The sequence below is a fragment of the Neovison vison genome, chromosome 8 (assembly GCF_020171115.1).
Source record: "Neovison vison isolate M4711 chromosome 8, ASM_NN_V1, whole genome shotgun sequence".
Classification (NCBI taxonomy): Eukaryota; Metazoa; Chordata; class Mammalia; order Carnivora; family Mustelidae; genus Neogale; species Neogale vison.
In genome coordinates this window covers 76,880,900-76,906,746 of record NC_058098.1, presented here as the reverse complement: position 1 = coordinate 76,906,746, position 25,847 = coordinate 76,880,900, and the positions used below count along the sequence as shown (strand labels likewise).

Genomic DNA, 25,847 nt, shown 5'->3' with positions numbered 1-25,847 from the left:
GCTGTAGGGAACAAAGATAAGCAAGGGAATTAGACTTCACAATATTTATGTTTCTTGACTGTTGGTACTAAAATTTTCAACCTCTCAAACACAGCTTTTCCTATCTATATAAGGAAAAATGTGTACATCCAAATCATGTGGTGTCTGACAAAGGTATTTAATAACACACCCCAATTTTTATTTTAATCAATCTTAAAGAAAATTATATATGTCTGTAGTCCAATAAACTACTCCTATTCTGAGTCTGAGTTAACATTGTCAAAAATCAACTGTTGATTTTCTAAAGCACAGGTAAACCAACAGAAGGCCACAATCCATTTCTATGACTGTCATTAGTATTTACCCAAGAGCCAGCAAAGCATCAAAGCATCTATACATAGCTTAATCAATTTCCTTTTCAAATCTTCAGATTATATTCTAGATGTAACTGTAATTAAAGATTTGTAGAAACATTTTAAGCCATGCACAGTTACAAATGCTCTAAAAAGAAATAAGTTCAGTCCCCTGCTCCCCTTCCCTTATCCCAAAGGCCCCAGGGCAACAGAAATTGGTGGAGGAAAAACATGTTAAACCATGTTCTAGAGAACATGGAAATTATAAAGATTTTTTTTAATTAATTTATTTATTTGACAGATGGGGATCACAAGTAGGTAGAGAGATAGGCAGAGAGAGGAGGAAGCAGGCTCCCCACTAAGCAGAGAGCCCAATGTGGGGCTCGATCCTGGGATCATGACCAGAGCCGAAAGCAGAGGCTTTAACGCACTGAGCCACCCAGGCGCCCCTAGAGAACATGGAAATTAAAATGTAGAGGATGAAAAGGGGTGGTAGGAGTAACTTAACAGTGGTAAAACCTGATGAACACTATCCAAGCTAGGCGATCGAGGTTAACATCAACAGTGATAATCACAGTGATAGTATGTACACTCAGTACGGTGTCTGTACCCTTGATAAGTACAGTGTAATGAGAATGGCACTTTGCCTCTATGGTCTTCCTCCCAATAAGCCATAACCCCAACCTTACTATGACAAAAATATCTGAGAAATCCCAAATGGGGAGCTTTATACAAAGTACCTAAGCTCAAAGTAATCCTCAAGACTACTAAAATCAATGAAAACGAGGTAAGTCTACAAAACTGTCACAGCCTAAAGAAGACTAAGGAGACAAGATGACTACATGTAAAGTGATATCCTAGATGAATCCTGCAACAGACAGAGGACCTCAGGTAAAAACTAAACAAATCTGAATAAAATACAGACTTTAGTTAATAATAATTTATCAGTGTTGGCTCACCAGCTGGGACAAATGTACTATACTAGTGTAAGATGTTAATTAAGGAAACTGAATATGGGGTATCTTCCAACTTTTTTATAAATTTGAAACTATTCTAAAACACATTTATTTTTTTAAAAGGTAGAGTTAGAGATGTGGCGATGAAAGCAACAGCAATCAATGGCTCTCTATGTAAATTTTGCAGGAGAGGTGAATCCACTATTGGTAATATTGTTTCTATAAGTGTATGTTCCTGAATTTCAAATAACCAAGTTATCTAATTCTTGGAATACAATCTGTTTATAAATTAGGCTGTGTGTATTTGAGAGCAAGGCAGGTAATACTCAACCCCTAGAATGTCTCGACTGCCTTTTGTCACCAAGGATGTCTCAAATTCAAACATTCCTAACAGAAATATAACAAACTTTTTGGCTGGAAAATATTTTCTATCATAAACTCCAGCAAGTCAGTTTAATTCATTGACCAATTTTTCATCAGGACAGGACAATTAAATCATTTTCCATATCTTCTATGTTCATTTTGCTATCACGGAAACCATCTTCATCAGGAATATTTTCCATTTAAATATTTTACTGACAATTTTATTTGTCAATCTGTTTTGTCCATTTTAAATATTCCCAATTATAGCTACTTCCATTGTAAATTTATTTTCATAGCCATTATTTCTAGCAAGCCAGCTTTCACTAAGATTTTATTTCATACTTTAAAAAGTTAAATTAGCAATGTTCCCTCTAATTATTATCCATTTATATTAAAATTAAATTTTATTTTGATTATTGTCCATTATTTCAACATCATCATTAAGACTCAGACAAAAGGCTAATGGTTGTATCTATTTCTTAGATAATCCATGAGAAAATAGTGGATTTTATAAGACAGAGATACAGACTGATGGAATAGTGGCAGTGTCAGCCAGCAACGGAGAAAGAGGCATAGGTCTGATTGCTTATAGACCAGGTCAAACTTCCTTGGAGCCAAACTACCATAAATATACCCTCTGGGTCATCCAGAATCATCCAAATGGCTGAGTCCAACGTCCTACATCAGTGTATATATGTATATGTGTTTGGTGCATTAGTTAGGAAGAAGGCAAAATAAAGATGGAAAAGTACTGAGAGGAGAATCAATAGATTATAATGATTAAGAAGAGCTTGGGCTCTAATATCAAACTGTCGAGGTTCAAATCCCAGCACCACCACTTAACTCACTGCATAACCTGGGAAAGTTAATTGTCAATGCCACAATTTTTCAACCTGTTAAATGAAGGAAATGTTGAGATCACAACAGGATTGAGGATTCAATGAGACAACCATGTAAAACATTGAGTACAGAGCGTGGCACATCCTAAATTCTCAGCAAATGTCAGTGTATATGTGTGCAAACATGTGATTATGAATTTGTCTTACAAACTATGTCTTGATAAATCAATAGTATACATGTACTTTTCCACTGAACATACTGCAAACTATGTGAGTTAGCCCTAAAGCGGATTTTTAAAAATCCCACTGCTTACGTGTAAGTACATTTCTTTCTTATATTTGTAATGCTGCCCAAAATTGATCGTCACATAACACAACCACCATAAGCACAAAAAGTATAATTATATTGTTAAAATCAAGAGAAACACATTATATATTAATAGAAAAACACTGCATAATGGAAAAGTGCAGGTTTTAGAATTTGAGAGATGCAGGATCAAATTCCATTTGTCAACTAAGGACTTGTCCAACTTAGTGAACCTCTCCATTTCTGCTTTCTCATTGTGAAGAGAGCAGTGAGACATAAATCTCACAAAATTGTGATGAGGATTAAGTAAAAAATAATAAGATGATCAGCATATGGAACATACTCCATAAATGTCACCTGCACACACACATACATGCACTCCTAAACTACTGCCATTTCTATCCAAATGACCAAATATTTTGTCAGGTGGTCTCTGCCACTATTTTCATATTCCACTGCTTCCAACGATTTACTGCAGTTTTCAATCCACAATACCAGATCGTTGGGTGTACCCAAAGGCTTTCTATAGGGTACAAGGCCATGGATAATTTTAAGCAAATCGATTTCCAGATCTTCAACTTTCACATGTATTCTTTCCTGACAAGGGCCTGAGAAAGTACCTGTGCTCTGATGTGGTTCTCCTTTCCCACCTTTCTTTTCATAGCTATCTTTGAAAGGAAGGCCCATTGAATTACAAAAAGCATTCTCTTGCTCTTCTTTAACCTGACCTTGTGCATCACCCTAAAGTGTTAAAAACCTCTAGAGTACCAAAATAGAGTACACATCCTTTAATCAACGTTCCATAAATACCCCCAGATTTCTCCTTAAGGAATAAACTTCCAATAGAAACTTTCCTTTTAAATTGAATAATGTTTATCATATCTTTAAACGTATTTTTAACTTCCTGACAGTGTTCCAATAATAATCACAATAGCAACTCACGCCAGAAGGAAAAAAAAAAAAATAATAGAGCTTTATGGCCAAAGGAAATCAAGAAAATATATCTAAATGTATATGTGTATATATACACACATACATACTATACATACAAAATTACAAAAAAAAGCTTGATAGGGTGATCGGTAAGAAAGTCTCAAACATAACAATGGGATAAAATTCTCTGGGAGAAGTAGAACGGAAATCAAAGTCAAAAGAGGAAAGGTATGATGTAAAATTTCTTGTCTTTAAAAAGCTTTAATTTAAACGAAAAACGGTAAATAGTAAATCACCACCATGCTTATGTTCCATTGGATAAATGAGTGATTTAACATTTAGAAATAACAATAGTAAAAAGAAGCCAGACATTACATGCTTTGCAACTATTTAAATTTAGAATGAAACAAAAATTAGATAACAATTTTTTTAGGAGCTACATTGGCGGGGCGTGGTAAGGAGTGTAATCTCTGGCAGCGTGAACCATCAAACATCATTGAGGTGTCCTTTCTGAAACACCGGTCAGCCCAGCAGTTTTAGTGGCATCAAACGAGCACCACTAGCTCAAAGGCCCTCTCTTCCTTTCCCACCCAATCTTGTTCTTTCCCTCTCTGCCGGCCAGGCCCCGACCACGCACCCCTTCATCCGGCGGGCTGGGAAAGCCCGGCGGTAGCCTTTCTCGCTCCCCTCACAACCCACCCCACCCCCGCCGCGTTCTCCACTCTCCTACCCCGCCCACCCCGGCTCTTCGGCGCAGGCGCGCTTCGCTTTCTTGGCCTCCCGCGCCTGCTGTGTCATGGCAGAGCGGAAGTCCCGGCCACAGCAAGTTGGGGAGCGAGTTGGGGGCGGGGGTGTTCGTTAAGATGGGTGGCGCTTCTGGTAGCTTTCTCCCCGTCCTCCCCTAACGCTTCCTTGATCTCCCACTGTAGGGGGGCGGTCCCCTACCCTGCACTCTCCCGAACACTTCGTAGTCCACGGTTTTGAGTCGCCCGGCGGCAGACATGGCGGCGGCGGTCGCAAGTCCTCTGCCAAGGAGCCGGAGCGGGATTCGGGACGCGGCGACTGCGGCAGCCAGGAGAGGGAGGGGGCACATGGGACCTCTCGGCGCACCCCGCGCCTGTCACCGGCTCAGGACGCGAGCGCGCCGGGGTCACGCGTTGGAAGGCGGCAAATGAACGGCGGGTGCTGGGAACGGGGGCAGCTAAGGACACTAGAGGGAAAGAGCGCTCAGCCCCCGGCGGCGAAGCCTTCCTCCTTGTCCTGCCCTCCCTTGTGGAACCAGACTGGCCTCCCCGGGAGGGATGCGCCGGTTCCGCACTCCCGGCGATTCAGTTAACCTCGGGGCTTGTTTCTCGGTCTTAAGTTAATGAAAGCCGGATTTCGTGCCCAGATGTCAGTAGTTTGGTAACCAAACGTGATTGGTTTTGAAATGAGAGATCTGCTAGCTTGGTGGTTGAGGGTACTTGGTTAGTGTGTTGATTTTTATGAAATGTTTAGGCGACTGCCAAATCTATTTGGCGATTTTGAGCCAATTCTTGTTTGCATCCTCTTCACCTCACTGTTGAGTCAGAAAGGTTTGGGGCCTGAATCCATATTCTTCATAGACTGTGATATTTTCTAGGACGAAACTTAAAAAAATCTAACCTGTTCTATCGTAGTGGGAACGGGGAGGAAAGTAATCGTCTTGTCTGCTCTTGACTCACACAGCTTTTTTACGGTCTTACTGTTCAATAACATCCCAGTTGCCTACAAAGTTAAGGCACTTTGTACTTAGAGAATTTTGCTTCATGGTGAACTATTATGAAGTCTGAATTGAAAGCAACCCACCACTCCAAAGAATCTGGATACAGCTATTGATCAGCTGCTGTCTTCTAGAATTCCGAATCTTTCTACTTGTGAGAATTTGCATTTCTCAACATATTTGTTGGCTTCAATACCTTTCCATATTTCTCTGCATCTGGCCACAGAGTTAAAATAATCCTCTGCAATCTGATTCAATATTATGTGCCAGTTCTTTAGGGAACACCAAAAATCTTCCAAAATTTGTTTGGGATTTGGTTGAAACGTTTTAAAGTAAAATATATTCTGGAAGTGCTAATTCAGGTAATTTTATGTAATGAAGATACTGCTTTATTGCAGAGACCTCACAACTTAATGTCTTCCTCTCATCTCCCTTCCAGTTTATTCCATACAGATTCTAGAATCAACATAGATTTTTTTTCAATGGCTTTTCTTCAATGTCTCTGCGTTGCATTCTGAATACAATTGAAGGTCTCCAGCCTCCACTAACCCCTTATTACCTGCTTATCCTCATCCACAGATTATTCTATAGTTTATAAGTAAGTTAGAGTCAAGGCACTTTGGATTTTTTACCTCTCTGAACATAACCTAACCTTTAAAAAAAAAAAAAAACTTAACTCTTAGATCTACTTTATCTAGAATACTTCCTCCTACTCCCAAATCTTCCTCTATCATGTTTAGTTGTCTGTGCAAGTACTTACCAGATTTCATCCTAATTATTTCATCCATATAATTATTTCATCCTAATTATTTAGTGTATTTAGTATTTAGTACTGCTAGTACTGTGCCTTCCAAGAAGTAAAACTCACCTTGGGTTGAAATCCTGTCACTATCCTTAATCCTGTCACTGATAAGGTTGACATTTTCTTAGTCTTGAGTTTTCTCTACATTAACCCAAGAGTAATCCTGCCAGCTATTTTGTAGCTTTATTGTAATTTTAGAAATGCTGTGGCAACAATTAGATAACTGCAAATAGAAATGCATATAGCAACAATTGGCATTTGCTTAGCTAAAGTATTTTGGGTCTGCCAACTACAGAACATTAGTAAACAGGCATTTTTATGTACTGTTTCAGCATGGATTGCCAATAATAAGTGATTCTAAGACTTTAAAAATTAAAAGCAAATATTCTTAATATTCAAGCTAATTCTAAATAATAGAAACATCCATGCATAGAGAAAATTTTTTAAATGGAGAAAATCATAACACAACCTTTACCATTTGTGTATTCTCTCATACATATATCTTAAGTAGTTAAAAACATAGCATAAATTCAACTTTTATTCTTTCTTTTTCCATATTGTAGCCTTTCCAAAAAATATTTTATAAATTTCATGATTTTCTGTTAGATGGGTATAAGCATAAATTTACCTACTAAGTCCCTCCTGTTACACACCCAGGTTGCTTCTAATTTTTCATTACTGTAAAAAATATTATGAGGAAAATATTCATGCACAGAGCTTCCTTTCCATATTTTTTAATTATTTAGAATAGAGTTAGAATACCCAAACTGTATAAATGTATGCTGTTCTTGATATATATAGCCAAGTGGTTTTTCAAAGGGCTGCACCCATTTCCCTGTACCGCTAACAACACCGTATGAGTGTATGACTATTTGGCTTCTGATGAAACAGATGTAAGCAGGTGGTTCACATACACTATGGGATTCAATTAGAAGAAAATTTTCGTTTGGTAACCTGAGCAATAGCCTTATAATAACTAGGCTTTGTGTTACTGCTGGTTGAAATTAAAACCTAGCAAAATCAGTCCGTTTCTTGAACCCTTTAAGAACTCTAAGGTTCAGGGGTTTCTTGAACTTTTTCTGTGTGATGTAGGATCACGTTTAAGGTAATATATAGAAAAGGGAAATCCTGCCTACATAATATAAGAATAAAAAATGACTAGGCCCCAGAACCTATGAAGTAGGGACAGACAATATAGTCTCTGTACCCAAAAGACATTTGAACTGAGGAGATTTCACCTATAAATCTTTAATTCATCCAGAAAGGGTCAGTTGAGTGTGATTTCTCGGAAATTTGCTATTAAGGTGTAGTTAATTTCATGGACAACCAGAATTAATTTATCCATCAACATATTTCTACCCCTGAAATAGTTTTATAATAATTATGTTAGAAGAGCAGGAGTCAACAGAATATATACTGTTAACTTCCACAATTGAAAAGGCCTAAATGAACCAACTCCATGATTCCCTCACGGATGGAATATATATATATATATATATATTTTTTTTTTTTTTTAATGGACGGAATATTTTATAGACAGATGGTTAGATAATTAAAACTAAACTGAATTCAAGATCATTAGAGGTCAGACTATTAGGTGAAAAAGTAGCTAGGCTTTAATCTCATTACAAATTATCAGAAAATTGCTTAAGCATTTTATCAGGAAAGCATATTTCTTTCCAGAAGGAAGTTCTGCCCCTGGTTTCAACCAATTTTTCTTTATCACAATCCAATTTGATATTCAAAACTCAGAAGTACATTTATCATTAAAGTCACTTCCCTCAGGGCACCTGGGTGGCTTAGTCGGTTAAGTGTATCCCTTTGGCTCAGGTCATGATCCCAGGATGCTGAGATCCAGCCGCATGTTGGGGCTTCCTGCTCAGCTGGGAGCCGGCTTCTCTTGTCTCCCTCTGCCTGCCTCTCCCCGTTGTGCTCTCTCCCTCTGTCAAATAAATAACATCCTTTAAAAAAAAAAAAAAGTCACTTCCCTCTCCTAGCTTGGTATTGCTTAGGCTAGAGAGGGGAGAGGACATGGTTGCTTCTTCCCTATCTCAGTTTCTCCCTGCCTGCATGAGAATTGGAAAAAAGTCATACTTTCAGAATCTAGTTTGGGCTCTTCAGGTTTGGTGGATACTCAAAGCCGATTAGTTCTTGTGAAGGAACCTTTCTGGGGTGATTCAGAGCTTTTCCCCCACCAGAAATTCCCAACTTTTGTTCTCCTGATGGACAACGCCTATACTTTGGTGCATACACACCCCTATCCCAACTTCTGTATTGAATGCTACACCTCCAGCCCCTTTCTGCTGGGAGACTAGCCCTCAGCAAGAAGGATGCATGGGTGGGATCCCGTCTAACATGAACACGGGACCAGATCCCTCCTTCCTGTCACATCTAATTGTGGGGCTCCTATCTCTGCCCTACCACTGAGAAGTTGCAGTTTGCTCTGAATTTGAATACCTCTTTCTGCTGTCTTGGCAGCCATCTGACAGATCATCTCCAGCCACAGCCTCTCCTCTTTACCTTCTTCAGGTATGAACCAAATACCAGTCCCTTCTAGCTCCAAGGAGTAAATGCCAAGCTCTCAAAAAAGGGAGGGTTCTTTTAAAGACCCTCTCAAGTGGACACGTGGTGAAGGGAAAACACCTGATTTCTCTCTCCCATATTGGTAAGGGGAGAATAGGGAAAACCACAGCTCTCCAACCACTTTTCCTGGAAGAAATCCTCTCATGAGCCTGAGGTGGGTATTGGGACTAAGGATCTTAAAGCCAGCTTTAAAACGCCCCTTTTGCATGACATGGTGGTGCAGTACCTCACCTTGAAAAGAGGTGTAGCTATTGTTTTCAGTCTTAGGTCTCAGCTAAAACTGAGACCAAAAGTCCTACTTTTCAAATCAACAGAATTCAATATATAAACCCTGTTTGCATCCTGATTTGAAATTAGGAGTCAACCAAATATTTTTGAGACCACTGGGGAAACTGAACACAGGTTGACTATTAAATATTACAGCATTACCGGGGTGCCTGGGTGGCTTAGTGGGTTAAAGCCTCTGCCTTCGGCTCAGGTTATGATCCCAGGGTCCTAGGATTGAGCCCCGCAGCGGGCTTTCTGCTCAGCAGGGAGTCTGCTTCCCCCCGCCTCTCTGCCTGCCTCTCTGCCTGCTTGTGATCTGTGTCTGTCAAATAAACAAGTAAAATCTTTTAATAAATAAATATTACAGCATTACCTTTGTTAATATAATCATGACTTGTAATTTTGTGGTTGTAATTTTTTTAAAGGCCTTACCAAGTAGACGTGTATACTGAAATATGGAAGGGTGCTGTGAAATGATATTTGGGACTTGCTTTTAAACCCTCTGGCATTGTGGTAGGACAATGTAGATAGAAGAAACTTAGTAAGTTGGTGATAGTTATTGCAGGTAAGTCGTAAGTACATGGGGATTGGATTCACTATACTATTCTCTAATTTTGTTAATGTGTTTGAAATGTTTATGTAAAGTTTTAAAATAAAATTTAGGGGTACCTGGGTAGCTCAGTTGAGTATCTAGCTCTTGATTTCAGCTCAGGTCATGATCTCAAGGTCCTGACATGGAACCTACTTTGGGCTTCATGCTTAGTGGGGAGTCTGCTGCTCTTTCTTCCTCTGCCCCCCACCCCCTGCCCTGCATGCTCGCTCGCTCGCTCTCTCCCTCTCAAATATTTTTCAAAAATTTTTACTTTAAAGATGAGAGAGAAGAGAGAGAGAGATAGGGGAGGGCCAGCAGGAGAGGGAGTAGACTCCCCATTGAGCAGGGTGCCCACTTCAGGGTCCAATCCCAGGATCCTGGGACCATGACCTAGGCCAAAGTCAGATGCTTGACTAACTGAGCCATCCAGGCATCCCTTTAAAATGTAAAATGTAAAAGAGTTGATTTTTAGTCTACAAACTATGTGATCAATGATCCTCAAAACTGTCAAGGCCATGAAAAACAATGAAAGCCTGAGAAATGATCAAGAGGAGGCTAAGGAGACATGCTGATTAAAGGTAATGTGTATTCTGGATGGGATTCTGGAACAGAAAAAGGAATTTAGGTAAAAACTGAGGACATCTGAATAAACTGTGGACTTTAGTGAAAGAGTAAGTTATCGATAATTGGCTCCTTAACTGTGGCAAATGTACGTACCAATGGAAGATATTAATAATAGAAACTAGGTGTAGGGTATAGGAGAACTCTGCACTATCTTCATAATAATTTTATGATCTAAAGCTCTTCTAGGGGCACGTGAGTGGCTCAGTGGGTGGCTCAGTGGGTTAAGCCTCTGCCTTCGGCTCAGGTCATGATCTCAGGGTTCTGGGATTGAGTCCTGCATCAGGCTCTCTGCTCAGCAGAGAGCCTGCTTCCTCTCTCTCTCTCTCTCTCTCTCTCTGCCTGCCTCTCTGACTACTTGCGATCTCTCTCTGTCAAATAAATAAATAAAATCTGTAAAAATAAATAAATAAATAAAGCTCTTCTAAAATTAAAAATTTATTTTTCAAAAGTCCATTTTTAATATCCTATTATATATTTTCATAATAACATTTCAAAATAATTTCTCACATAGTACGTGAACAAAATTATTAGTCAAAAAAAATTTTAACTCTTTTATTAAATGGGCACATGATTTAAATTTTTAGTGATCTAAGTCAAGCTAAGATAGGACAAAACAATTGACTTTCAAAGCACCAGATCAGGCCTTAATTGGTATAAAGGAGCACAAATAGATAATTAAATATAGTAATACCTCAATTAATGAAAAGAAACATAGTTTACTTCCAGAAGAAGGAAAATATACAAAATGCATAAGAATATGTCTAGGTATGAAGAAACAGTATGGAAAATGCCATTATACTTAGCACTGAGTTCTTTAGAAAACAGGAAATGTGTGTATGTCTGTATGTCTTAACTAAGGAAAAGATACAGTTAAGATTACATAAAGAGAGAACTAATCCTAGATACTCTTGCTTGGACACTTAACAGAGACAACAGATGACAAAGCCAGGTTTTCAACACAGTATGCCCAGGCTCTGAGCTATAGCACTAAGATCAGGAAGGGGGAAAGGGTCAGACACTAACTTAGAAAAAAGTAGGCAATATAGGCCCTTCTCTTCCTGTTACTTCTCAAGCACAGAATTCAGCCAGTCTTAGATTGGCCTTTCCTGTGGAAGCAAGAAGACTATCTGGGAAAGACATTCTTTCGGATTCCTCCTTAGTTTACAAACACTCACACACACACACACACACACACACACAAAGTCAAGCGTTCACGCTCATTCCCTGAGAGAGATAAATCACATTTACCCTCAGATCTGGGCTAGTGCCACCAAGGGTTCTCCTGTCTTTAAAACAAATTATTCTGGGGCTCCTGAGTGACTCAGTGGGTTAAAGCCTCTGCCTTCGGCTCAGGTCATGATATCAGGTTTCTGGGATGAAGTCCGGCATTGGGTTCTCTGCTCATCGGGAAGCCTGCTTCTCTCTCTCTCTGCCTGCCTCTCTGCCTACTTATGATCTCTCTCTCTGTCAAATAAATGAATAAAATCTTAAAAAAATATTTTAAAAACAAATTATTTCATGATGCACTTGGTAGATAACTGGGTTGGTACAGAACCACCATTCCAATCTCCTTCCAGCTTGCTTTCCTGTTCTGTAGAACTGAGACGCTTAAAGCTCCATCCCATGGACATTCTTGCAATTGGGACTCCTTATGTGATAGAGGATCAACCATCAGAAGTTATCATGCTGGATGCAGAGGGAGGATGTGAGTGAGGCGGAGGCCATCTGCTGCTGGCTCTGTGATAAGCACAATCAGAGAGGAGGAGCTTTCCAGTGGTGGTGGTTAACTGAGGTCACGGTGACTGGAGCTTCTTGGGCACCAGGAGGCAGGGTGCAGGACATCCATGTCACTAGTTAATATCATAGCAAGTGCGGCAGATTCTGGAGTAGCAATTCCCTGGATGTGGCAGTTTCCAAACCACGGCAGCTTCCTGACAGTGGCCAGAGAGACATAGTTTTAAAGCCATCTCAATTCAGCACATTTCCTGACTGCAGAAGAATCAGTAGCTCCCTTGGTGGCCCAGTGCTGCAGTGAAGGTCAGTCCTGAAAGTCAGCCTCAAAGTGATTCTCAACCCTATATGCACATTAGAATCAACAGGGGAGCTTACTAATTATACACATACACATGCCTCCCTCACCCTACCCCCCAAGATTTTGATTCAATATGTCTGCAGTAGATTCCAGAGTCTATATTCTTAAAATCAACCCAGATGCTTGGGGTATGAAGCTAAGGCTGAGAACCACTGACCCAGAGACTCTTTCATTAGCCAGTCAGCAACTCCATAAGCCATTTAATACTCAGTGTTAAATCCATTTCTGTTTAAACTGTCTAGAATGAATTATTTTTTCTGTAACTGAACCATGACCAGTGCAATGCCTGGGGGCAAAATCTTCACAATAGGAGTAGATCAAAGTTTAAGCAGGAGAAAGTTCAAATATGCCACCCACCCTCCTGTCAATAAAGAGGCATTAAATTTTCAGTGCTTACGAAGAGAAGAAATAAAAAGTGTAAGAATAAACAAGCTGAGAACAGTCATAAAACTAAGCCTAAGTTTTGAAATATAACTTGCTGTTGAGAGATTATAGCGTGAAGATTTAGGCAGCCTACATCCTGTAAATTAGTTACATCATGCTCAGTTATTTTCTATGTCTACTTGCTTTGCAGCTGTACTTTTAATTTTGAAAGAAAATTAATGAAATGATAAATTAAAAATAACCCTTCCAAAGCCTGGGTTGCTTGGATTTGCTGTAATTTCTGGTCTGTTGCTGCCACCTACCATCTGTCCAAGGCAAGGCAGGCATGTGCAGGTGACTACTATTTAGTACCAGCTAAGTTACCACTGTTTCAGAGTCACACTTATAAAATACTTTCAGGTGCATGCTGAACCCTAATAATAAGCAGTTTCAGTGTTGTCAGGGCTCTTTACTCAACAGATCACTTAAATATGAAAGGATCTTGACCATGAATTACTAGTAGATACAGATGTTATAGGTTAAGCAAAACTTATAAGAAAATCCATTCAGTAAATGCTGATTGAACTCCAACTATGTACAAGGCGTCATGGTTCACAGTATACTCATCTACTGCATCCTTTAAATTAACCTCCTGTAAAATCATGTGTCTCGGGGTATCTTGTTATACTAATAAGATGGTGATTACCTGGGCATAGAAAACTTCTGCAACATGGAAACTTTTCATCTAGAATGATTTACTTTTGGGGCATCTGGGTGGCTCAGTCGGCTAAATGGCTGCCTTCAGCTCAGGTCATGATCCCAGAGTCCTGGGATCGAACCCCATGTTGGGCTCTCTGCTCAGCGAGGAATCTGCTTCTCCCTCTGCATCTCCCCGCTGGCTTGTGCTCTCTCTCTCTCGCTCTCTAATAAATAAAATCTTCTTAAAAAATAAAATGATTTACTTTTCACTGTCATTTATAAAGTCTTGTCTTATAATGGTTGATAATAAAAAAAGGTTGTTAATGAGATGAATATAATGTCAATAATCCAGCACTGAAAACATATTTTGCTGATTGAATATATATGGTTTCCTTTTGAGTGAGTCAATGGTACACTAAATTACATTTGCAGTAGCATTTTACAGTTACTAAGACACTTATATATGAGCTCCCTTTAACACAGTAACCCTGAGAATGAAGTACATCAAGGCTATTTAGGGAAATGGCCTCGGGATATCCAACTGCTAGCCAGAGATCACCCAGGAACAGAATCTCACCTAGAACCTCCCCTTCTGACATCAGCTGAGTTCCTGAATCAGGTTGGCCCTGAGACCAACATCCAGATGAATGAGGCAATAAATCCCATATTTTGCTTAAACTAGCTTGTATTAAGTCTCTGTCATTATAACCAAGAGACCTAACACACTAATATGTTATTTGTGTTTGTCCTAACATAACTGAGATATTGATTTCCCTAAAATCACAAATAATAATAATAATAATAGTAGTATTGCTGATGTACCAAAATAGAAACTCTCACATATTGCTGGTGTTTGGATACAAACATTTTGTGACTTGACTATCAATCTCAAAAGCCTTAAAAATTACACATACTTGGAGGAGGGAGAAAAAGATGACTAGGGACAACACAAGGGACCTATACCTTAATGATGAATACATGGCATCATACATTTGTCAAAACCCAGAGACCTGCACAATACAAAAAATGAAACTTGATGTACAATAGGGACTTCAGTTAGTAATAAAGAATCAATATTCATTCATCTATGGTAAGCACATATGGACCACACTAAGGTAAGATGTTAAGAATAGGGGGAATTCTTCTGTTGTCCTACAACTGCTCTAAGAAGTTAAGTGTATAATTTTAAAAGAAAAAAATTACACATATATTACCCAGCTGTTCTGCAATTATAAATTTTTCCCAAGGGAAATATTGGGCAAGGATGCAAAGATATGAATTAAACAATTGTCATTGTAAAGTTTTTTTTACTATAAAAATTTGGAATTGGAATCTACTCGAATATCCATCAGTTTTTAAAGGTTACATACATTTCTAGGCAGTCTTAGAGAATGCTGATGTTGATCAGGGCTTCTAACCTAGAGTTCAGGATGGGATGCAGAGGTGCAAATGCTGACTCTCTCGTGGAGCCACTGGTGGGTTCTTTGAATGCCATGTGAGGCCCTGTCCCCACAAAGCTCTCTGACATGGGGAGTGCTATTAAAGTACTCATGGAACTTGGAAATTCCCTTGCTCTGCTGGATCACAGTGCCTTCTTTGGACAATTACTTCCAAGAGAGCTTAGCCTCAAGTGCCTCGCATTCCTTAAAAACCTGCAAGAGCCTCCTAGGACCTTCAAAGTCCAAACCTCTCGGCATGGTATTCTTGACCTTCCATTAGGTGGTTTGAGTCTACTGTTCCAGTCTAATTTCCCATTGACAGGGGCTATTTTTTTTTTTAATAGTAGGTACTTTCTTCTATTGTGGTTCAAAAAAATCGTCCCTTATGAATAGCCTGATGATGGAATGGTCAATCCAAACCAGTTTCAAACATATTCCTGGCATGTGCCAAATACAAAGCAAGTTAAAATGTGGCACGATTTTGTGCAATTGGTGAAGTGTAAAAAAATGAGAATCTATTTTAATGTGACACTAGAGGACATTCTTTGGTATAGGGGTTCTAACACGATCGCATAAAGAAGAAATCAAAGAGTATTTTTTGGCTCTGCAGTTGAACTATGCCTGAAAAGCCACAATATTTAATTTCTACCATTTTAGAATAAACTAATAGGCAAATCCCAGAAGACAAAATTGTGATTACAGGAAAAAAAGGTTATCCAGCCAGAAAATTTAAAATTAGATTTACTGCCAATAGAGTTTGGGAAGTAAAAGGGAAGAAGAACAGGTGAAGGGGACTATCCAAGCACAAACACCCTCAATGACAGACGCTCTCCTGGTTGATGGAGTGACAGTTAGAGGTTCAAGAATACTGTCTGAAATCACAGAGGTGAAAGAAACAAAGATTCGTGACAAAATCAAGTTGGGAGAAGTGAGGCAGCGGAGGAGAGAGGCAGGGCAAGCAAGCTAAATTTGCACGCATCATGATGTCTAAATCAAGAAACATTCATTTAAAGATATCAAGGTAATCACGAAGAGAACTAAAAACAGGAATTGCTAAAAGTAGTTACCTCCAGAGAGCAAGTTAAAGGACACCACAAGGAAGCAATCAGTCAAATCCAGAATATGGGACATTTCGCAAGATGACTGACCTAGTTTCTCTAGCAAATCAATGGTATGGGGGTGGAAGTGAGCTATAGAATAAATGAAATTTAGGAGATGAAACAAATTCAATGTGGAGATATCATTTAGGATCCTTATTAGAATTATTTTGAGGGTGCCTGGGTGGCTCAGTGGGTTAAGCCGCTGCCTTCGGCTCAGGTCATGATCTCAGGGTCCTGGGATCGAGTCCCGCATCGGGCTCTCTGCTCAGCAGGGAGCCTGCTTCCTCCTCTCTCTCTCTCTGCCTGCCTCTAGCTGCCTACTTGTGATCTCTCTCTGTCAAATAAATAAATAAAATCTTTAAAAAAAAAAAGAATTATTTTGAAACAATTAGAAAATTTTGATTATGATTCGGATATAAGATGATGACTAGAAGAAACCATTAATTTTGTTAGGTATAATAATGTCATGGAGGTTAGGTTTTTAAATACCCTTGTTAGAGGCATCATGAAGCATTTCTACATAAAATAACATGATGCCTGGGTTTTGCTTTAAAATACTCTAGTGCCAATCTCCTATAGCCTCCAAATATAGCAAGATGGAGAAACAAGACTGGGCAGTTGTTGAAAATTATAGAAGCAGGGGTCATGGGGTTCACTGTATCATTCTCTCTGCTTTTATGTATGTATGTTTGAAATTTTCCAAAAGAACAAGCTAATTTGTTTTTACATACATACATTTATTTTTAAAGCAGGTGTCTCTGAGAAATGTGATAGGGTTTGGAGGACAGTGGAGCATGCAAGACTGTTTTATGTTAGGGATGCCTGGGTGGCTCAGTTAGTTAAGCTTCTGACCCTTGGTTTCAGCTCAGGTCATGATCTCAGGGTCATGAGATTGAGCCCCGCATCATCTTGGCGTCTGCTTGTCCCTGTCCCTGTCCCTCTCCCTCTTCTTCTGCTCCTCCCCCCACTTGTTCTCTCTCTTTCTGTCTCATAAATAAATAAATAGAATCTTTTTCAAAAATTTGTTTTATGTTTTTAGTTTATTCAATGAATATTCAATGAGTCCCTGCAATGTATGAGGCACTGTTTAGGCACATTGGGGAGAGGAAAAGAACAAGTCAAAACTCCTGTCCTACTAAAGTTTACATTCCAGTGAGAGGAAAACAACAATAGCAACAACAACAACTAAATTACATACAAGAAGCACCTGACTGCTCAGTCAGAAGAGCATGCAACTCCTGATCTCAGGGTCATGAGTTTGAGCCCCACATAGGGTGTAGAGATTACTTTAAAAGACCAAAAAACCACAGACAGAATAAGTAAGCTTTAATATGTTAGAAGTGGATATGTGCTATGAGGAAAGAATAAAGTAGGGTAAGAGAAATCAGAGAAGTAAAGTAAAGTAGGGTAAGAGAAATCAGTGGGGCCAAGTTAAAGACAAAAATAACATGTTCAGGAAAGGGCTCAATGGAAAACATGACATTTGAACAAAGACTTGAAGGCATGAAGATTATAAACCCTCCTGAATTGTTGCCTTTTAATTATTAATTATGTCCATGGTTTAGCTTGATAAAAGGAATTAAAAATTACTTTAAAAATAAAATAAAATCCCCTTCCTCCTCAGTCCTCCTCCTCTGCCTATCAAAATTCTCTTTTATTCTTTAGGACAACTTTTAAGGTCAGTCTTCATGAGGTCTTTCATCTACTGACAAAATTAACTGCTCTTTTATGTTCTCTAGTTCCTGGCTGGTAACACGTATTCCATTCTCCCATCTAATACTTATGGCTTTACTAAGCATTTTCACTTTCATTATTTTATTTATACCTCACCATACTCTTGCATAGTTTTTACTTCAATATCATTATTATTCCCACTTACCAGATGAGAAAACTAATGCTCTGAAAGAGTAAGTGACCTAAACCAGATTAGCCAGACCAAGCATCAAAATTCCAAACCTCTGAATGCAAACATTACTTCTTGACCTCACTCCACTATTTCTCCACAAACAGTTGCCTCGAAGAGTCCTTATTTTATGTTAAAATATTATTTAAATCAAAGTACTATTTGCATGGGATTTGAAATGAGATAGGTCAGAAAATCTTAGAGGAAAAGCAAGGCTCCCACCTGATCAATCGCCACTGACTTTACAAGGACAAGTTGTTGTCTTCTCTATTTGTAGTTTTCTAACAGTGGTCATCTGTGTTAACTCTAGACAATACGTTTACACCTTTATATATTGATCTTTTTGCCTTCAGGTATCATTTGCTGGCTTACTCCTATGAAAAGGGAAGATTTTGTTTATTTGCATTGCCCTCACATCTCAGGTTAGGTTTCCCGGGACACAGACTCTGAGACAGAGACTTGTGTGCGGGAGGCTTTGGAAACAATGCTACTGGAGTAAAGGTAGCAGGACTGAATGGCAGGAGGAGGTGACCTGCGTGCAGAAGAAGCCTCCGCCTGTTTCAGAAGCTCTGGGGCAGGGAGACCCTTTCAGAGTTATCCTGAATTTGAACAAGTGGGCTGGGACTTTGCACCCTGCAATTGAGCAGTCTTTGCGTGTGAGCTGGGAGGTGTAAAATTAGACAGCTAAGACTCTCTCCTCTCTAGAAAAGTACTTGCAGGGAAGTTGTCACTAGACAATACTTCTGCCAACTGGAAAATGGACAGCTTGTTTCCAAAGCATGTCAGGAGGTGAGCAGAGCACCATGGCATCCATCACAGCCCACTGTGTACCGTGCTCAGATATACTTGTTTCTTTTAGTAAATCCATTCTATTTGCAATTAGCTCCCTTGGCTTTCTGGTTGGTTCCTTTGTTTGGAAAACTTAGGAAAATGTTGGTGAGTTGGATTACATCCCTTGCCCCTGTAGGTGCTCTCAAAACCACATCTGAGATATTCCATTTCCCTTCCCTACTGCCAATTCCAGATTCCCCTTCCCTCGGCTAGCACTTCTCCCGGTCTAAATGGCTTATTTGGAGTAGTGGGGGGGGGGGACCCTTGACCTTCATCTCAGAGGTCTCTGAGGAACCAGCTTTACCCAGGTTAGGTTGTCTACATTGCCTACTTATCATCAGAACAGGACAGGCAAGAAAGAAGAGATCCCCTGAATCAGCTGGGTGCCAAATGTATTCTTCTCTCCCCTCCAGGGAGCGGACATCTCTTCTTTCCTGATGCTCAGCACCCATTATCCCTTCATTATGCCTTCCCTGTCCTCTGTGGTTTCCTTTCCTATTCTTCTCTCTTTCACATCTCACATACTTACAGGTGCCTCTAAGACAGCTTAATCCACTGTCCCCTAGAACCACAAATTCAAGGTCTTCAAAACTAAATCAACTTTTTTTCCTGACTCATAAACTTGTTCTTCCTCTTTCATCCCTCCAGCTCCTGTGCTGGAAATCTGATTCATCACCTCCACCTCCCTTCCCTATATATCCACCAATATATATATATATATAAATATATAAATATATATTTATATTCTGTAAATTCTACCTCCTACACAGCTTTTAAACTCATTCTCATTCTCCTTCCCCATGGTCACTACCCTTATTCAGGGTCTCATCATTTCTTACCTGGACTATTACAAAAACCTCACAGCTTCTCTTCCTTTCTCCCATCTCCCCTATACCACACCCACCCACATATCACACCACATCTTTCTAAAAGGCATGCCATTTCACTGCTTAAAATTCTTTTCATGGTGAGGCTTTTCACAACTTGGCCTCTCCTAGTTCTCTGTTCATTCCTCTCCACCCCTTCCCACCCCTACTTGTCACTTGTAGCTGCCCAAAGATGACGCACCTCCTTCATGCCCTCATGCCTCCACACACTCTTCCTCTTGTCAGATTCAAATTTTCTGTTGAGGTTTACTTCATTCCATCCATGACTCTTCCAAATAGGTAGGATCAGGTGCCTCTCTCCCCATGGTCACACTGCAATTCTTCCACACCTTTATCAGGACACTCGTCACATTACATTCAGTTATTTGCCTCAGACACACAAATATATGTGGCTGAAATATGTAAAAAATTGCAGTGGGGGCACCTGGGTGGCTCAGTGGGTTAAAGCCTCTGCCTCCGGCTCATGTCATGTTCTCAATGTCCTGGGATCGAGCCCCACATCGGGCTCTCTGCTCAGCGGGGAGCCTGCTTCCCCTTTTCGCTCTGCCTGCTTGTGATCTCTCTCTCTCTGTGTCAAATAAATAAAGAAAATCTTTTTTAAAAATTGCAATGGTCTTGTATTATATTCAGTTGAGATCCTAGTGTATTGCATTACTTTCACTGTTTTATTATCTACTGTTTCCTAGAAACAGTAGATAATAAAAAAATATTGAATGGATAAATGAAATACAAATATTGTTTACAACATGATACACCTGACCCACCATCAGCAATTGAACATACACTTCACAGTTTCCCAACAGTGCTGACTGATGTTTGCTGACTGTCCCGTATTCTCTGGCTTGACCTCAAGATGACTGCCAAGATTTTATATTCATAGCCTAAGAATGAATAATTCTGTTTTCCCCGGGCAATGAACCAATGGCTATCATCTACTTTAGGGAAGAGACTGCAAAAACTAAAAACAAAGCAGGCAGACCAAAGGAACACTGGAAAAGAATCACCTTAACTATAAAGGGTGACTTATCAATTATTTACTCATCCAGAGTCCAGTAATATGGCTCAAATAGAGTAGGCATTCAATAAATACTTGTTGAATGACTAGAGAAAAAAGAGGAAGGAATAACAAATGAGGCCCCTGCAAGTGATGCAAAGTTTCAGAAACCTCTCAGTACGGTAGGAGAGAGTGAGATGAGCTCAGATTTTAAGCAAGTAAGTTTTAAGCTGTTTGCCCAGCAGGACATAACCTAAAAATGTAAAAAGGAGGAGAAAATGGGTGCCTCGGTGGCTCAGTGGGTTAAACCTTTGCCTTCAAAACCTGCCATAGCTCAGGTCGTGATCTCAGGGTCCTGGGATCAAGGCCCGCTTCGGGCTCTCTGCTCAGCGGAGAGCCTGCTTCCCCCTCTCTCCGCCTGCCTCTCTGCCTACTTGTGATCTCTCTCTCTGTCAAATAAATAAATAAAATCTTTTTTAAAAATTTAAAAAAAGAAAGAGAAACTAAGAAATCTGGAATTGGAAATATATTTACTTAAAATCAAGATAGTGAGATGTGCTACCAAGAGATAAAAGGTCTACAGGGGTGACCATGTTTTTGTACTTTTTTAACTCTTTTGTTATTTACCTCCATGATCCTAAGTAATATATTTACACTGTTATTTTGTTGAATTTTTTTCCATTTTAGAAATTATGTATTGATTTCCTAATTACTATGGAAGATGAAGATTTAACTTTCTTCCTGTGAGTCCCATGCCAATATACACATTCTTCTCCCATCCTCCAATATAGTTATATTACATATGTACCAAATCAATATTCAGTGTTTATTTTATTCATTTATTCACCCAATAAATACTCATTTGAATTGCTTTAAAAATTTTAATCAGAGTATATAATAACACTCACACTTTCAGTCATTCCAGGTTGCCTTTTCTAGGTGTTACCTTTTGAGAAACATTAGGACAGTTCCTCTGCCTATTTTAAAGTAGAAAAATGAACATTAAATAAGTCAAATTATGTCAGTTCTTATTATGTCCAAGGCATGTGAGGGAAATCAAAATGTCTAAAACAGAATTGGGGCACTTGGTTGGCTCAGTTGAGAGCATGCAACTCGATCTCAGGGTTGTGAGTTCAAGCTCCTTGTTAGGGGAAGATATTACTTAAGTAATAAAAAAAAAAATCTTCAAACAAATAAACAGAATCCTTAGCCTCAAAATATCAAAATCCAGATATTCAAATCATGCAAACACACACAAAAAGTTAACAAGTTAATGCCTCCTGAGTGATGTAGCCTGGTAGATCCCTGGAGTCAGAGAAGAGGTCCCTGTGTATTGGGCTGACCCAGGACAATGCCGTAGAGAAAGTGGGACAGAGTTATGAAGGATCCATTAAGATCCAAGAGTAAGTAGGGCAAAGGGCAAAGAGGAACAGGAAGAGCACTCCAGGCAGGAGGAAATCATTAGGCAGGAAGGGAGGAAACACTGTGCATTGGGGGATACCAAATAGCCCAGCCTGACGGCAAAACAGGTCCATGGACAAGAATGGCAGGACAGAAAGGGGCAAGGACAGGTGAGAGCAGAGTGTAATCAGGCTTGAATGTCAACAAGAGAATTCCCAGCATTTTCCCATCTTGTGGCTCCATTAAAATTTATTAAGCAATGATGCAGGGATGTACAAAGTTTTTATAGTTACAGTTCAGTGGGGGGAACAAAGTGCTGAATTATGATTGAACATATTAAAATGATATGCTGGAGGACTAAATTCTCACATTGGAAAACAGTAATAACTCAATAGCATTAATATTACTGAAATACGTAGTTTTAAAAAAATCAACAATACTGATTGAACTAGCAATGTTTCTTATGGTACATTAACAGTTAAGAGTAGTTTATCAGCTTTTTCTGTGTTCTGGCAATTGAAGTAAACCCTGAGAAGTAAAGATGAGTAAGAACCAGTCCTTTGTTTCAAGGAGTTCATGGTCTAGCAATAAGACAAACATTCTCAACCCCTTTTTGCATCATTCCAGGGTATCTCTAGGATTCTCTAGACTAAACATCTGGGAGTTGTTAGAAGTTCTGCTAACTATCTTTATCAATCAATCAATCTTACTATCTTATCTTTCTTACTTTCTCATCTACCCATCATCTAACACTCAGCAGCCACGTGAATGCATCACAGACTCAGAAAAAGGCCACTGCAGGCAAAACAGAAAGTTAGGTCATAACCACTGGGGCTGAGAAACAGGGATGTGTGTGATCAAGCACAACTTTACTTCTATCTTCCATGTGCTCTTTACGAAGAGTTAAGCAGGGACAACCTTTCCCCGAATCTGAAATGAAAACGGTGCCAGTTTCCATAACTTTTCAGCTCAATCTTAATTAACAGATTGTTCACTTTCATTTTAAGTGACACTTTAAGTCACAGTCTTAATTCATAATTACACTTTCCAGCCCAAGATGTCAAATAGAATCTGAACTTGATTTAAAGGTGGTTCTTCCTGTTTGCCTGGCTGGCTCATGTTGGTAGAGCTTGCCACTCTTCATGCTGGGGTTGAGCTCAACCCCCATGTTGGGTGTCAAGATTGCAATGAACAAATGCGTGAATGAATGGGTAAATAAATAAATTGATTCTTTTCTACCCAGTTCAGTCCTGTTGCAGACTACAAACCTGCAGGGAGAGAGGGGGTTTTGTGGTTGGTTTCTCCCCCTCCACCTCCAACCCCAATCTCAGTTTTCAGGCCAATCTCAGACCCCTGCAAGGGAGCAGGGAGTGTGGGGTAGGAGGAGAGACTGTGTGCTCCCTGGCCTGGCAAACCTGTAATAAGTTAGCACTGGGGCACCTGGGAGGTTCAGTCAGTTAAGCGTTTGCCTTCGGCTCAGGTCATGATCCCAGGGTTCTGGGATCTAGCCCTGAATTAGGCTTCCTGCTCAGCAGGGTGTCTGCTTCTCCCTCTCCCTCTACCTCCCACCCCCGCCCCTGCTCATGCTCTCTCTCTCTTTCTCAAATAAATACTAAATAACATTTTAAAAAAAATAATAGGTTGGCTCTCTGATGGGCCATTTGCATGGGTTCCTCAAAGACCACCCCACTTTTTCTTCTACCACTTTATATCCTTGATCTAAGAGTCTTGAGAAAATCTCTCTTGGAAACTCTGCATATGGGAATCTGTCTCTAGCATTTCACGTCTATTTTATTTTGGTGTTCTGGATAAAACTTCAGTTTAGATATCCTGCCACCTATCTATCCATCTGTGCATCCATTTATCCACTATCTACCAATCCATTTGTCCTAGGCAATACTTTTAAGGAAGAGTTGATGGCAATAGTGAAGTACAAGAGAATAGCAAAAGATATGGAAGAATGAATTTAGCATGGCAGTGACAATGAGATTGGGAATATTTAGCATTAATGAATACCAGGATACACTTTAGTTTCTAAAATGTATGTGTGTCTAGAAACAACTACAAGTGTGTTTTCTTAATTTGGACGTCTCCATAGATTAATATTCTACTTTTCAAATGCCTCATTTTCATTGAAGATTTATATCTAAGTCACATTGGCTCCCAGAACTTTCCAGCCATAACTTACCATTCAATAGTGTACACAAAACCAGTCTCTGGGAAAAACCATCATTTCTAAATTGTCATTTAATAGCAACAAGATTTAGTAGAAAACATGAATGTGTGATAGTTGGTTTTTTTTTTAAGATTTTATTTATTTATTTGACAGAGATCACAAGTAGGCAGAGAGGCAGGCAGAGAGAGAGAGAGAGAGGAGGAAGCAGGCTCCCCGCTGAGCAGAGAGCCCAATGCGGGACTTGATCCCAGGACCCCGAGATCATGACCTGAGCTGAAGGCAGAGGCTTTAACCCACTGAGCCACCCAGGCATCCCGAATGTGTGATAGTTTTAAATAGCTCTTATAGTTGCATTTAGACTTGAGCATCCTGTAGCACAGTATTCAGTAGGTATCCTGGTAAGTTCAGAAAACACTGTGCTAAACCGTTAATACATAACATTATCCTTTTTCTGGGATTTCCCAGAATTTTTTTTTAAGATTTTATTTATTTGATAGGGAGAGACATGGGGAGAGAGGGAACATAAGCAGGGGCAGTGAGAGAGGGAGAAGCAGGCTCCCCGCTGAGCAGGGAGCCCGCTATGGGGCTTGATCCCAGGACCCTGGGGTCATGACCCTAGCCCAAGGCAGACACCCAACTACTGAGCCACCCAGGTGCCCTGGGACTTCCCAGAATTTTAAATAAACTAATGTGCTTTGAATCTGAAGAAGATAATGTGATATGCAGTGTTTCCAAACTTATTTGACCGCAAAGCACTTTTTTTTTTTTAGATTTTATTTATTTATTTGACACAGAGAGAGAGATCACAAGTAGGCAGAGAAGCACAGAGAGAGAGAGCAGAGACCCTGATGTGGAGCTCCATCCCAGGACCCTGAGATCATGACCTGAGCAGAAGGCAGAGGCTTAACCCACTTAGCCACCCAGGCGCCCCAACGCACTTTTTTTCAGATGGGAAAACAGTTTAGGAAACACTGATTTCATTCCTTCCACTGTAGAAGTCTGCAGTTGTTTCAAATGCCTAGCCAATGTATCTGCGTGCTCGCACGCAGCACACGCACACAGGTACAGACAAGTGCACGGCTTGTCTCTTGCATCAGAAACTCCCGGGGGGCACCTGGGTGGCTCAGTCCTTGGGCATCTGACTTTGGCTCGGGTCGTGGTCCCAGGGTCCTGGGATGGAGCCCCGCATTGGGCTCTCTGCTCAGCGGGAAGCCTGCTTCTCCCTCTCCCACTCCCTCTGCTGGTATTCCCTCTCTCGCTGTGTTTCTTTCTGTCAAATAAATAAATAAAATCTAAAAGAAAAAAAGAAAAGAAACTCCTGGGATGGCACTTTCTGCTCTTTGGTAGAAAATGTTGTTCCTTGAGACCAGAAAAACAGATCTGGTTCTCAGATCAAAACAGTAATAAATGATGCAGCAAAATAGAGAACAGAGAAATATATTAATCACTTCAACCTTATGTTCTGTGGGGTTTTAAAAAAATTTTAATTTAATTCCAGTGTAGTTAGCATACGGTGTTACATTAGTTTCAGTGTGCAATACAGTGATTCAACAGCGCCACACATTACTCAGTGCTCATTAAGATCGTTCCTAATATATTTCACCTATTTCACCAACCCTCTTA

The 25,847-nt window shown here is 39.8% G+C and overlaps 1 protein-coding gene across 2 annotated transcripts in view; it reads right to left on the bottom strand.

The window, feature by feature from the left end:
* The window catches only part of ACYP2 (acylphosphatase 2), a 290,315-nt gene that overhangs the window by 178,082 nt on the left and 86,386 nt on the right, over window positions 1-25,847 (bottom strand). The window contains exon 1 of one of the 2 annotated variants that reach the window (XM_044263955.1): window positions 4,676-5,425. The exons of the other annotated variant lie outside the window; for it this stretch is intronic. Within the exon in view, the coding sequence (XP_044119890.1) occupies window positions 4,676-4,823 (148 nt within the window). The 5' untranslated portion in view covers window positions 4,824-5,425. Of the gene's footprint in view, window positions 1-4,675; window positions 5,426-25,847 lie in introns of those variants that run through there. 2 annotated transcript variants of the gene reach the window in all.